Source organism: Equus asinus, chromosome 30, assembly GCF_041296235.1.
Source record: "Equus asinus isolate D_3611 breed Donkey chromosome 30, EquAss-T2T_v2, whole genome shotgun sequence".
Taxonomy (NCBI): domain Eukaryota; kingdom Metazoa; phylum Chordata; class Mammalia; order Perissodactyla; family Equidae; genus Equus; species Equus asinus.
Genome location: NC_091819.1, coordinates 1180853 through 1194433, shown reverse-complemented (window position 1 = coordinate 1194433; position 13581 = coordinate 1180853). Strand labels below are relative to the sequence as shown.

At 56.7% G+C, this 13581-nt stretch overlaps 1 protein-coding gene across 1 annotated transcript in view; it reads right to left on the bottom strand.

Annotated features, from left to right (window-relative positions):
• LMOD1 (leiomodin 1) overlaps positions 1–12482 on the bottom strand; it is a 33531-nt gene extending 21049 nt beyond the window's left edge. Inside the window, exon 1 of the mRNA XM_014843166.3 lies at positions 12005–12482. Coding sequence (XP_014698652.1) covers positions 12005–12265 — 261 coding nt within the window. The 5' untranslated portion in view covers positions 12266–12482. The remainder of the gene's footprint in view (positions 1–12004) is intronic.
• Between the last annotated feature and the right edge of the window lie 1099 nt (positions 12483–13581).

The window sequence follows — 13581 nt, the reverse complement described above, 5'->3', positions numbered from 1 at the left end:
AATGAGCCTTATTACACTATAATTATAAATTACTTTTTGAAGAAAGTACATCTAGAAATAGCCCCTCTGTACTCTGTGTACCACCCCCTACTCCATAGGGAAGAATCGGATGATGGGAGCTGCAGGCCTCAGCTGGCTGTATACAGAGCAGATTATTAATATCCTCTTTAGGGTAGAACGGTGGCCCCAGAGGTCACTTAAACTTGATGGGGTCAGGCTGGGAGTCTCAGCCTGCAATCGCAGATCCCTAGAGAGCTGGGAGGGAGGAAAACAAGCAAAGGAAGAAGAAATGGAAGCAGCTGAAACTGAGTCCTGAGGCTCATCCCGTCCAGGACAAACTGAGGGGGGACACAGCCGTGACGAACCCCTACGATTCAGATGCCGCCCTGTGGATTTGGGGACTGATTTAATTGGTTCCTTACAGAAATCAGAAAAAAACGAGGCACTGCCAAACCTCCCTTCATTTGAGGATCTGGACTCAAAATCATATTTTCAAATAGTCTCAGAAGGGTATAGATGAATCCGTAACTGGCGCAGAGCCCATCAAGGATGACAAGGATGGTGTTTGCAAACTATTCATCCTTTACTCATTCAGCAGACATTGACTGGGCCAGGCACTGTGCCCACTGCTGGGGACGAGGAGGTGAACTCGAGCCAGGCCTTGCACTCAGAAAGTTTGGGAAAAGCACAGAAACAGACAATGCCGAACAATGTGTTATACGTATGTGGTCCACGAAGTGATGGAAGCTGCAGACGGTGCTCTGTGGACATGGAGGGGAGCACATGACCCGGACCGGATGGGTGGGGGAAGCAGAAAGCCGGCACCTGAGCTGAGCGTTGGACGAGGACTAGGACCAGCCAGGCGCAGGGTGGGGTCAGCATCGCAGCTCAAGGCGATGCATGTGCTCCGGCCCAGAGGAAGCAGGAGGGGGCACGGCACCTTTGAGAAGCAGTGGTCGGGTCTGGCTGCAGCTCGGGGTGGAAGTCAAGGAGAGGGGTGCTAGCGGCTGGAGGCCATGCTGGATGCCAAGGGCCTTCTCGGCCGCGCTAAGGAGCGTGAATTTCAGCAGTTCAAGGCTTTTACACAGCATAGTGTCAAGATAGACACCGGCAGCTGTGGAGAGGATGGACCACGACGGGGCGAGGAGAGAGGCAGGGGATGAGTGAGGAGGCCGTGGCATCCTCTGAGTTGCTATGTGACGTGGGTGACAGGAGAAGTGACGAGAGGAGGCCCAGAGTCAAGAGAGGTCGCAGAGTTCCCATCACCGGGACGGTCACCAGGAGAGCCTGGAGGCCCTGGGAGAGGGGTTGGAGCAGGATGAGTGCCAGTTCCCACCCAGGTGCGCTTCTGTTTACCCACGTGGAGAAGGGCAGGCTTGGGGTTGGGTGGCGCGGGGTGACAGGGATTCATTTATTTTTAGACTCGTCGAATCTGAGACTCTTGAAGAGTCCAAGAGGCAAGTGAATGTTCTAGAACTCAAAATAGAGACCTAGGCCAGAGATAGAGAGAGAGCCTAGGGGCGGCAGCCGAGTCGCCGGGCTTGGAGGAGGGCGCCCACGAGGACCGCAGGGGAAGGGCAGAGCCTGACAAAGCACAGCGCTGGGCGTTAGAGGGAGAGCTGCTCTGAGGGTGGATGGGCAGGGAGGGCGGGAGAGAGGAGAAGATAACCAGGCGAATGTGGGGCCTGGTGCCGAGGGATGTGGTTTAAGAATGAGAGAGGGGTCCAATACCATAAAGTGAACAAACAGGATGAAGACTAAAAAGTGCCCTCCGGATAGAGCAACCAGGAGGCCCTCGGAGACGGGGCTGACACGAGTGCAGCGGCAGAGACCTGCGGTGTGACAGGGAGTGTAGGCACTGTCTCCTGCATACTGGCTATGACGGAAAGAAGAGGAGGAGGGAATCAGAGAGAAAGGGAAGCAGTGGAAAGGAATGTTGAAGGTGAGAGAGAGAGGAAAGCCTGCCTATGTGGATGCTTACAAGTTTTCAGGTAGCAGCAGAAGAATTTGAAGGTATTCTCATCCGATGGCCTCAAGTTTCTCAGTGAAACGTGACACGAGGTCATCTGCCGAGGGAGAGAAGAGAGGCGTTGGGACAGGAGGGTTTACAGAGAGGCTCACGTTTGGAATAAAAGAGGGACACAGAGAGGTTTTCTGGGCAGCCCGCAGGGCTGGGCTGAGGTTATAGGGTTTTAATCCCTAGCAGCACCAACATCTACAGCTGTGCCATCATCTCCAGGCCTGAGCAGCAGCTGGGGAGCAGAGTACATAAGCCCAATGGTCACTGTCATCCCGGCTGGGGGTGACGAAAGGTTGGGGGCCAAGCAGGAGAACTGAGGATCACGTTGGGAATGACCAAAGTGAGATATCAGCCAAACAGGAAGATGAGTAAAGCCGGAAAGGGCCTCAAAATGGAGACGTCTGTCCATGTTGGGAGTAAGGAAGGCTAAGAGGGGAGGCCATGAGTGGGACACGCCTTGAAGCCGCCATCTTTGGGAGAGTGGAGTCCTGGGCAGAGGACCTGAGCGGGGTTTCATGAAACATCGAAATCCTAGGAGAGAGATTCAGGAGACCACAGGCAGGACAGGTTCAAAGGACAGGACGGCATTCTCCTTGCTTTCCAAATGGACTCCATTAGAAACAATGGCGATGGCAGTCACCCAATGAAATGCCTACTGCTTGCAAATCAACTCTCAGACCTTCTTCAAACTTTGTACTCGATTCTCACGGACACTCTCCACACTGGGTGTCATCACCTCGACTTACAGGTGCAGAAACCAACAGTTCATTACTCGTCTCCCATGACCCAGCAATCTCACTCCTAGGGACATACTCAACGGAAATGCTGTCACAAGCACACCAAAAAGCGGACACCAATGTTCAGAGCAGCGCTGACTGTAACAGCCCCACACTGGAAACAACCCAAGTGTCCATTAACCATGAGATGGGTCAATAAGTATGGCATATTCACACAACGAAATACTATATAATAGTGAAATACTCATATAATAATGAAAGGTGAAGGAAAATGCTACAGACCACACCACGGTGGAATCTCACAAACATGAAGTTGAGTGAAAGAAGCCAGATACAAAAGAACACACACCGCATGATGCTCCACGTGTAAAATCTAGACACAGGCAAGAGTGCCCCGCGGGCTGAAGTCGGGAGAGGGCCTGCCGGTGGAGGAGAGAGGGAGTGGAGATGCAGAGGAAGCTGGGGGCGGGGCTGCGGTGCTGGCACGTTCTAGCTCTGGTTCACTTCGTCAGAATACAGGAAACTCAACATTTGTGTTTTGCGCGCTTTTCTGTATGTAAATTATATTTCAGTAAAACATATCCATATGAGAAAAACTCCATTATTATCAAGTGTGGTGTGTGGCCTCGGGGACAGAAGATGGATGCGCCGGAGGTGAAAACCTTCAACATTCCTTGAAGCAGCTGTGGCAGTCATCTGCTGATTGTTCACAGGCCAGACTTCAGATCTGGAAGGGTTTTTGTGTTTTCTCTACCTCACCCAGGGAGCACTGGGCATTTTTCTGGTGACCTGAAGCTTAACCTCTGACAATTGTCACAGCCTCTTAAGTTTCTCGCCCCTTCGATTCAGCCTATATGTGGCTGTCAGTGTTGTCTTCCCAGAGCAGCACATGTCAACACATAAGTCACTAGCTCCATCTTCCCCTCACCATATGTACCCACCCGATGGGCATCCTTGCCCGTCTCTGCTGCCCTCCCTCCCAACACTGGAGGCCATCACCTGCTGCTAAGGCTGACCCCTCAACTCCAGGGCATTCCATCCCTTCTTGCCTCCCTTCCCAGTGTGGCCAACGCTTCCCTCTACTGAACTATCCCTATTAGCATATAAACATGCTACCATATCCGTCTTACAAAGCCCTCCCTGGATTCCATGTTTACCTCCCGCTGCCACACTATTTCTTTGCTTCCCAGGAGAATAAAACAGACAAAAAAGAGACTGGTCTCCACTCTCTATCTCAACCTGTGTCCGCCACTCTCTCTTGAGTCCCCTCTTCATGACAGTGAGCTTATTCTTGACAAGGCCCCAATGGCTTCCATCTTTCCAGTTACTACCGCTGATTCTCTGTTCTCTCGCTAAACTCCTCAGCAAGAACGGCTGCGGTGGGCACTCCCTCCTCCTTTGAATCCCTTCCCACTTGCTTTTGGGAAGACACTCTGGGTCTCCATCTCTGCCCTCGGCTCCTCCTCTTCCTGAAGGTTGCGGGAATGGAGGGCTTGGTCCTTGGTCCTCTGCTCTTCTCCATCCACGTTCACTCCCCAGGAGATCTCTTCCAGGCTCACAGCTTTAAATACCACCCATGTACTGATGGCTCCTGAATTTAATCTCCAGCCCCACCTCCCCACCAAGTGCCAGGCTCGTTCATCCCGTCAGCCCAACAATTCCTCCTGGGGCCTAAGAAGTACAAGGAGCTGCACTTGCCCAAATCAGAATTCTTCGTCTCCTCAAAACCTCTTCTCCTGCGTCCTGTCTCAGTCAATGGCATGCAGTTCGCGCAACAGCTCCGACAGGACTGGCCACCCCCAGTCCTCTTTCCCCCAATACTTCAGCCAGTCCTGCCTGTGCTACCTTTAAAGAATGTCCTGACTCTGACCACTTCTCCTCAAACCATCCCTGAGCTCTTGCCTGAGCTACAGGGACACCCTTCTAATTGTCTCCCTTCTCCTCCAGCCTTACCCCCTACCGTCTGTTCATTTTAAAGCCAGCAGAGGATCGACCCCTTGAAAAACGAATCAGATCATATCTCCGCCCTGCTGGAAACCCTCCAATGATGTCTCACCACCCCCGGAACAGCGATGATCCACACTCCCTCTGCTCCGGAGGGCCCTGCATCGTCTGAACCCTGCTTGCGGCTGGGCCTGCTCTGCTCCGCCTGCCCCGCGCTCACCGTGCTCCGGTCACACCGGCCTGGCCTGGCCTCTGACATCCTACACCTGCTCCCACCTCACGCCTTTGTGTTAGCTCTGGCTGCTGCTTGAAAAGCTCTCTCTCTCCAGGCCTTCCCGAGGCTCCTTCGGTCCCCTCCAGGCTCTGCTCCGATGTCAGCTCTCTGGGGCGTCCTCCCTGAGCGCCTTGTAGGAAATTGTCCCCTGCCAATACGGTCGGTCACATATCCTCTCCTGAAACCACATTCTTCTCTATAACGTAGGGATGCTGCGTGTTACGCGTGTGTGTTCTCCACGTGATCTATAGATGGGCGTACATGCACGGTCTTTCTCACCTGTTAGACATAAGCTCCATGAGGGCCGGCACCCGGCTGTGCGATTCGCTACCCTACCCAGTGGCTAACAAAGGCCCAACACAACGGGAACTCACAAAATAGCTGGAGAGTTAACGACTTAAGGAGTCCTCCTCCCTCCTTGAAAACCCAACCATGATGCATGAATCCCGCCTCAAAAAGAATGAGGAGAAGGGAGCGTGAAAGGACAGGCATGCAAGGAAGGGAGGAAACCGAAGGTGCCGGCCCTCTGGAGCAGGTTTCCAGCCCAGCGCTCTGGGAGGTGCGTTATCTGCATGATTTTCCTTCAGCCTCACAGCTCTCCTATGACTCAGTGTTGTTTCCATCTTACAGATGGGGGAACTCGGGCTCAGAGGCAGAGGGGTCACGGAGCCGGCGGTGGGCAGGGCGGGAGCTGCGTCAGGCCCAGCTGGCCTCTGGAGACTCAGTTCTAAGCACCGGACCCCACACAGGCCGCGCCCAGAGCCTCTTGCAAGCTCTGCCCCCGGGAGGTTCCTCATTTCCCCAGTGGGCCTCAGGGCGAAGGAAGGGTGACAGGGAAGCAAGGGTGATGAAGTGACACCCCTGAGGGAGCCCGGGGTCCTCAGGAGAGACGGCAGGCGCGGGGATGATGGTTGGGGACTGGGGAGCAGGGGCCCCTTCTATTCCTGGCTGTTTACAAACAGCGTCCTGACGGCCCGGCTCATCCCTTCCGCAGCCGACCCCAGAGACACTTGAAGCAGCCTCGGCTTGTCTGAGTCACAGAAGGCCGCACACAGAGATTTCTCCCATCCCAAAGCCTCCCCCAGTCTCCCTTTACCCCGCTGGGTGGAAAGCGTGGGCCCTGGAGCCTGGGGCACAAAATAAATTAGGCAGCGGCTCAGAGAACCCAGGCGGCGGGGCAATCACCCGTGCGCCCTCCTCCTTGGTCAGCTCCCTGCCCGCTCCTGCGCCCCTCCTGTCATCCCCTCACTCCCACCGGCAGGATTCTGTTTTAACCTCATGAGGTATAAAGAACCAGAAAAGGTTGATCTGGCACGTAGGCGGGTGTGAAGTCTGACGACTCGAGGGCCAGGAGACGGAGGCCCCTCAGGATGTGCCAACACTCCCAGCTCCTTATCCACTGGATCCTGGCCCCTGGATCCACTGGATCGAAGCCAGTGTTGCTGATCCCCTCGACGGAGGAGTAACTGAGCCTCAAGAAGCCATGTTGAGAGGTGGTACTGATAACGCATTCGGCACCAGAAGGTATCGATACAGTTGACGTCCCTCCTTCTTTGCGTAACTTACTCAAGTTCACCGGCTCCACAAGGCGCAGAGCAGGAAGCTGCCCTATCCAGTTCCAAACACCCACGGGCTTTCACGCTGACAGGCGCTTGAGGGGCACTGACACTCTGAACCCAGAATCCTCTTCTTTGCTGGCTGTGCCAAAAGAGATCCAATGAAAAGAGCACAGCCGGGGCTGGAAAGGCCTGTGTGCTGTGGTCCAGGACAGTCCTGCTTATCTGACTCGGCGGGCATTCAAATTTCAACCTCTCTTCCCCTGAGTGTGCATGTGCGTGTGTGTGCGCCTGTGCGTGTGTGCACACGTGCATGGAGACCTTCCATCTCCAAGGACACTGCTCTCAAGTCCTCTGCCCTTGTCCCTCTCCCAGCGCCCTTCGTCCAGCCCTGCACGCTCCATCCTGGGTGCCGTGTGCTGACACCGTGGGACACAGATGCTGCAGAGATGCTCAGGTAGAGAGAGAGGCTGAGGGAGGGCACACAGGTAGCCGGGGGCTTTGTCCCCACCCTGAGGGTCTGCTCAGAGGTACCTCTTCCTGCCTCAGCCTGGGGACCCTGACCTCCCGTTGGTCAGTGGGACTCATACACGCCTCCGACCACCTACATCCCCCCTCACTGCTGAGCCATTTCATTTCCCCAAGTCCTCCTCAGTCCTGTCCATCTGTCCTGCCTCCCTCTCCGGCCAAGCCCTACCCTGCTGTCGTGATAAGGAGAAGGTACGTGCCTGGGGCCGCGCTGAGGGTGGGAGCAGGTGCCGACGCTGCACTGCTTAGAGCTCGTGGAGTTAAGTATTCTATAGGTCCAGAGGGAAACTTATAATGTACGGGGAAGAGCAATACTTAAGACAGACGCCTGTGGCACCCACCACCTGGGAGGCAGCTCTCAACGTCCGGGAGAGACGTTAAACTTGTGGAGCCCTCGCTGGGTGCCTGCTTCTGCCTCTGGGGTCTCCAGACCCCGTCTCCGCCCTAGGCTCCAGGGCTATTTTGGGTGTGCACCAGTCAGGGGTAATCTCCTTAAGCGAGAGGCCTGGCCTTCTCAGGGTCAGTGCTGCCGGCCGGGCCCCACATCCCCATCCCCATGGCTGCCAGGCTCCCACGGACACTGGGCCGAGATGGGGCCCACCCAGCTAGCGCCTGGAGGGGAAGGTCAGGAGGCTGGGACCCAGCAGACACCGGCCAGTGGGGCGCTGTGGTGAGCTTCTCTAGTTTACCCAGGGGAGGACCGAAAAGAGCCTCCACCAGCCCAGCACAGCTGCCCAGCTCCTGGCGGGGCATCAGTGCTAATCCGGCCCCGGGACGGCCAGGGAGCAGCGGGGGGAGGCAGGTTGGAGAGTCTCTACCCCACTTGGGAAGGAAAGAGAATGCAAGCAGTGACCTGCTGGGATCCGGTTCCCGACACCCGAGCCAGGGACAAGATTTCACTGGCCCGCTGGCTGCACACCTGCCCAGGGACTCTGTCTCCCACCAGGTGGAGGGAGAGTTCCTGTGAGGACGAGGACCGGGAGGAACCCACCGGCTGAGAGGTCGGCCCCCTTAAAGGGAGGGAGGGAAGCCGGGGGTCGGCTCTGCCCAGGCCTACCTCCCGCCTCGCCCGGACCCCTGTAACATCCATTCATCAAGCAGAGGGAGGCCACTGCGTGCCAGGCCCTGGAGAATCACCCACGCTGGTGAGGAGAGAGACGAGACAGATGTGACGACCACGTGATGTCAGGACGGGGTTGGAGTGCTCAGATCTGACGTGGACCCTCACCCTGCCCGGCGTCCAGGAAGACTGCCTGGAGGAAGTGACGCCTGAGACCCCAAGGACAAATAGGAGTTGACCTGGAAGACACGTGTCGGTGGGGGGGAGCGGAGAGGGGGGATATTCACGGAAGAGGCGGGAAACCATTCCAGGAGATCCCTGGGGCATCCTGTCCAGTGAGGGAGAAGCTGTCCCCAGGCCGTGCCACGGGGTCCACCCAGCCAGCATGATGGCCAGAGTGTCAATCTTGGAGCTCCCCCTCCCCAGGAAGAGCCAGAGCTGAAGACCCACACCAGGCCCGCCTTCCACTCTTGGTTTCTGTCTATTTAAAAAAAAAATCCAACTAAGTTTATCATGGAAAATTTCAAACTTATATACAAAGTAGAGAGAATAGTAGAATGAACAGCCCTGCGGAGCCATCACCCAGCTTCAATGGTTATCAACTCGTGGACAGTCTCGCTCCCTCTGCCCTCCCCAGCCCTTCGCTCTCGTTATTTTAAAGCAAATTCCCTAATCCTATCAGCTTTTTCCATAAACACTTCAGAACTCAAGTGTGAAAGGTAAGGATCCTTTGAAAAGCATATCCACAACACCACTGTCCCACCTCAGAGGAATTAACAACTCCTGATACCATCGGTACCCAGCCAGGATCACCGTCCCGAACAGCCCACACTCCTGTTAACAGTGTTCACCCCTAGTGTGCACCTGGTTCCTAGTTGTGGGGCCCGGGGATGAGCATCCAGCCGCCGCTCCATGACAGCAGTTGAATCTGTGACCTCTGCTCCGTGACATCTCTGCGGTGTTCTGTAGGTCTGTGTCTTGTAACCCTATTAGATCCTAACTTCTTCAGGGCAGGACTGGCATGAACTGCCCTTTTCAGACCTGCTGTGCCAGACAGGAGGGAGCACAATCCTCGCAGCCAGGCAGGCTACTTATTAGCTGTGTGACCTTGGGGCAGCTATTCCATCTCTCTGAGCCTCAACTCCCTGATTGGCACAATGGGGATAAAATACCTCTCTCCCAAGAACAGTGAGGCAGAAATACAAGGCTGAGCACATGGAAAGTTCTCGGAAAGGCCCATGTTGCTGCGCTTCTCAAGTCAAGAGAAAAAGGCTCACAGTGACTCTGTTTAGACGATTTCCAGTCCCTCACATGTGCGGAAGGCGCCATCAGAGACGGCTGCAGGCAGACCAGTGGCCCAGGGCCCCACCTGCTGCTCTGTATCCGTGACATCCATGCCCCGCCCCCGGCATCCAGGGCTGGCTTGTTTACGCCGGGCACTAACGGACACACGGGCTTGGCTGGCCCGGCCCCTGGGGACTGAGGGGGTGGACAGAGATTTGCTTCCTGCTCACTTCACCAACCTCCGAGTTCCTCCACCCAAACGAAGCAACGATTTCACGGCTGCCACTTCCTGAGTGTGCGTGAGCACGGGGCTCTGCGCCACCGGCCGCACTCGATTACCCTTCCACCCTCGGAGGTGGGTGCTGCTGTCCTCACTGTGTAGACAGCAAACCGAGACTCTGGTGACTTGTGAGCTAGTTACACAGACAGGAGAGATGCTGGTCCTCACACCAGGCTTTTCTGATATTTCATCCAAGTTTGTCACCACACGCTCACGATTTTGCTAAGGGTGCTAAAGAAGCCACTTTTTAGGGTTCATTCCCATTGGCCCACATTTACATGAATGACTTCCGCCCATGGTGCAGGGTGCGCCTTGAACTCCAGCCAGGACCTTCCCGGCATGTGCCTTGGTCTGGGTGGGAGAGAGTGAGTGGCCTGGGACACCCATCCCCACGGGGGACAACGGCCCTGGAGGGGTCTCGTTATACCGAGGGCGTGGCCTGTGCCAGCGTGCACACCCCATCCACCCCCTCCATTCCCCGACTAAACCAGCGTGTGCCGGCGGGGCCGAGGGTGGTGGGGCCGGGAGCAGAGGCGGGCCCTGGGATGAGCTGGCTGAGCAATAAGGTTTGTGAGGATGAAGTTTCCAGGAGCATGAGAGCCCCTCACACTCTCTGTGGCCTAAACATCTTGCCTCAGGGTTCAGAGGGTTCTGTGTTTGCCTTCAGCCTCAGGAGTATCTTTCTGGGCACAGAAGTTGCCAAGGGCGCAGATCCTGGGGCTGGGAGCGAGGGGGAGGTGAGCTGACTCCAGAGTAAAAGTTTGGGGTCCATGGGGGGATCTGCAGAGTGGCCCAAGCCTGGGGGGCATCTCCCGCTGTTTCCTGACAGCCGTCCTGAGGGACCGGGCCTTCACGGTGAGTCCCTATTATCTGCTCCTTTGTTCCGTAACCGTGTCAGTATTTATTCATCATTTTCAGAGCAGCCTCAGAGTGAACCTTGCCCACAGGACGAGATGTTTCTGAGCCTGCCGGCTCCCCTCACTCTCCCAGCTCCAGGCGAAGCCTTAAACACGGGCCTGGGGGCAGGGACTCCAGAGCTCCAGCCCCCACCTCACTCTGCCCCTTCCCCTCCTCCTGCCGCTCTCCCATCGCCCCCTCCAGGAGCCACGGCGCATCCACAGTCGTGCTCTGTGACCTGTGTCCGACACAACCCCATACCCAGCCAGACCGAAACTCACAGAAGTTTCAGCTGAAAACACTGCCGTTGCCATTTCCTCTGCGTCCTTTGAAGCTCTGGGCCTCAGTTTCCACAGGAGGAAAACAAAGCACAAGAACAGAGACCACGCTTTTTCTCGCAAGGACTCACAAGTGATGGACAACGTACAAGAGACGTGGCCGGTATGAGCGGAGTAGAAGGGAGGTGGTGCGAAGAGTGAGAAGAGTTTGCCACCAAACACTCTTTACCGCGGACAAAGCCTGTTACAGGGTCCCCCTCGGGGGAGGCCAGGCTAGCCTGTCCCGAGAAATCTCGCATACGACACACCGGGCGAACGGAGACCTGCTCCGCGTCAGCCCAGGAAACAGAAAGCAGGTTTGCTGAAGCCCATCCTAGCTGTGGGCAGACGCTGCCCAAACGGCCAGCCCTGCCCCTCCTCGGCCCCCTTCTGGTGGCAAAACCCTGTTGGGACAGATCCACGTCTCCCAGCAAAGGGCCTGGCCGGCTTGTCAGAGGGCTGACTGCCAAAAGGAGGGGACGCTCCCGCAAGAGGCTCCTCCAGAAAGTGCAGCCCTCGCCTCCCCTGGGAATGAATCCGGCGCTCCCAGGTTAGGACACACTTTCAGCCCCACAGACCCCTGGCCTGGCTCCATGGCCTCAGAGAGCCCCTCTGCCCCTGAGCCTCTCAAGTGGCCCAAGTGCCAGGAGATGCCAGAGGACCTAAAAATGCGTGGTTCTCCCCGGAGGAGGGCCTCGCTTTCTCTTCCTGGGTGGCTGGCAAGAGATGGCAAGCATCACTTTATCCTTCCGCCCCTCCCCACAGCAGGATGGGATGGATGTGAAGGAGAAAAAACAGGTGCTGGGGGACTGGGAGGGAGTCAACTTGACCATGAACACTTCAAGGGCACTCTCGGCTCCCATCCCACCGGCAGCCCTATTTGGTTCTGTGGGACGTCGAGTTCCCCCAACACAGCTGGCATCTGCCTTATAAAACAGAAGTCAGGGTGAGAGGTCCACCCTGCCAGCGCGGGGGATGACAGGGCTCTGAAGCATTAAATACTCTCCCACAAGAACATTTCCTCTAAGGACAGAAGCATCCCAGCCATGGAGTCGGGGTCTGCGGCCCTCCCCCGTCCCCCTTCCCTCCAGGACTGTGGTCACTCACATCCACGGACATCTCCCTCTGAATCAGTTTCTTGGTCTCCTTTTCACAGAAGTTGAGCATGGCTTCCCGGTTGTACGCGCCCGTGGACTGTTTCTCCGTCTGGTTTCTCTGCAGCAGCCCCACGGGGATGCTCCCGTCTGGATCCACCACATCCAGCTCCTTCTCCAACTCCTCCATCTCCTCCGGAGACAGGGTGGACAGCAGGCTGTCGATATCAGGGTCTTCGCTCACCTGCCGGCGATACTTGGCTACCTTCGACATCTTGGCAGAGTGGGCTGCGGCTCTTGCTGGGGGCGATGCGAGTCCTGGCGGGCCGGGAGCGGATGGTGAGCTGGTCTGGATGGAGCAGAGAGCGGCTCAGGAGCAGACCCCCCGCTGGCTGAGGACCGCAGCTCCCGGCCCCGCCTGCCACGGGTGCTCAAGTGTAAACTGGGAGCCCAGGGCCAGCGGACCCTGGCTGGTCTGACCAGCAGCCAATAAGACCGGACAGCCGCCCGGGCCTAGAAGGGAGAAGCCAATCCCCAAGCAGGGGGCGGGCCGGGCTCGCTGTCAGAGCTGTTTGAAACTTGAGGACATTCCAGGGAATCTTGGAGCGCTGTGTGACCAAATTTAGTACAGAGCATTTAGCCTTTTAAAGACAAGGGGGCCACGCAATGAGAAAAAGATACAAAAATGCAGAGGCTGGCAGAGGCAGATCGGAGCCACAGACAGCCAGCAGAGTAGGGACCGGGCCACGGGGCCTCGTGAACAGCCAGCCCCGGCGTGCCCTGCCCAGGCACGTATGCGACTTCTCCCCCCCGGGGTGAGGTCGTGCGGCCAGTGTGTGGTCCATGCCTCCTTTCTACTCTATTTGGTAATGTGCTGTGGACTCCCAGTTGTTTACAAGCCCAGGGAAGACACTGGATTCAAGATGCTCCCACCCACCCCACCCACCCCTTCTCTTCTGCCAAGGAGAACCTGAGAGCTGAGCATCAGAGGCCCCAGGCTCCTTGGGCCACTTCTTGAGAAAGAGAGAGAGGGGGAAAATAAATCCTCACTTTGTACCCAGACTGAAACCTGGCAGGCCGTTTGGGGAAGAAAGTAAGATCCGTAGGAGCCAGGAAACTCTTAAAGTCTGTCAATTCCCGTGAAGCGCCAAGGCCCCTGGGAAGAGGGGTCAAACCTCCCTCGTTCTCTCTGCTTCTTCCTCTGCGGGGGACCTCTGTAGACAGGCCTCCTTCAGGAGCACCGAGGAGGAGCCCAGGCAGCCACCCCTCGGATAAACCCAGAGCACGATCCATGTGTCTTCAAGGAGCTGGAACCCCGGGCTGCGGGGAGGGCTACGGCGGCAGCAGGTCTGGCGTGTCTCAGAGCAGGGCTTTCCATGGCTCATCCATCACACCGCCCTGCACAGGCCACAGAGACATTCAATCTCCCGGCCCCTCCCTCCGGCCACAAAATCCCTTCTAGAAGCTCTGGTGTCACCCATCGGGGTAGGTGCTTCGATCTTTCCTGGCGTCTTTCCATCCTAAGCCGGAGAGAGACAGTCACTTGATCAGCACTTGCTGAGTCCAGGGATCATCTGGGACAAAAACTTG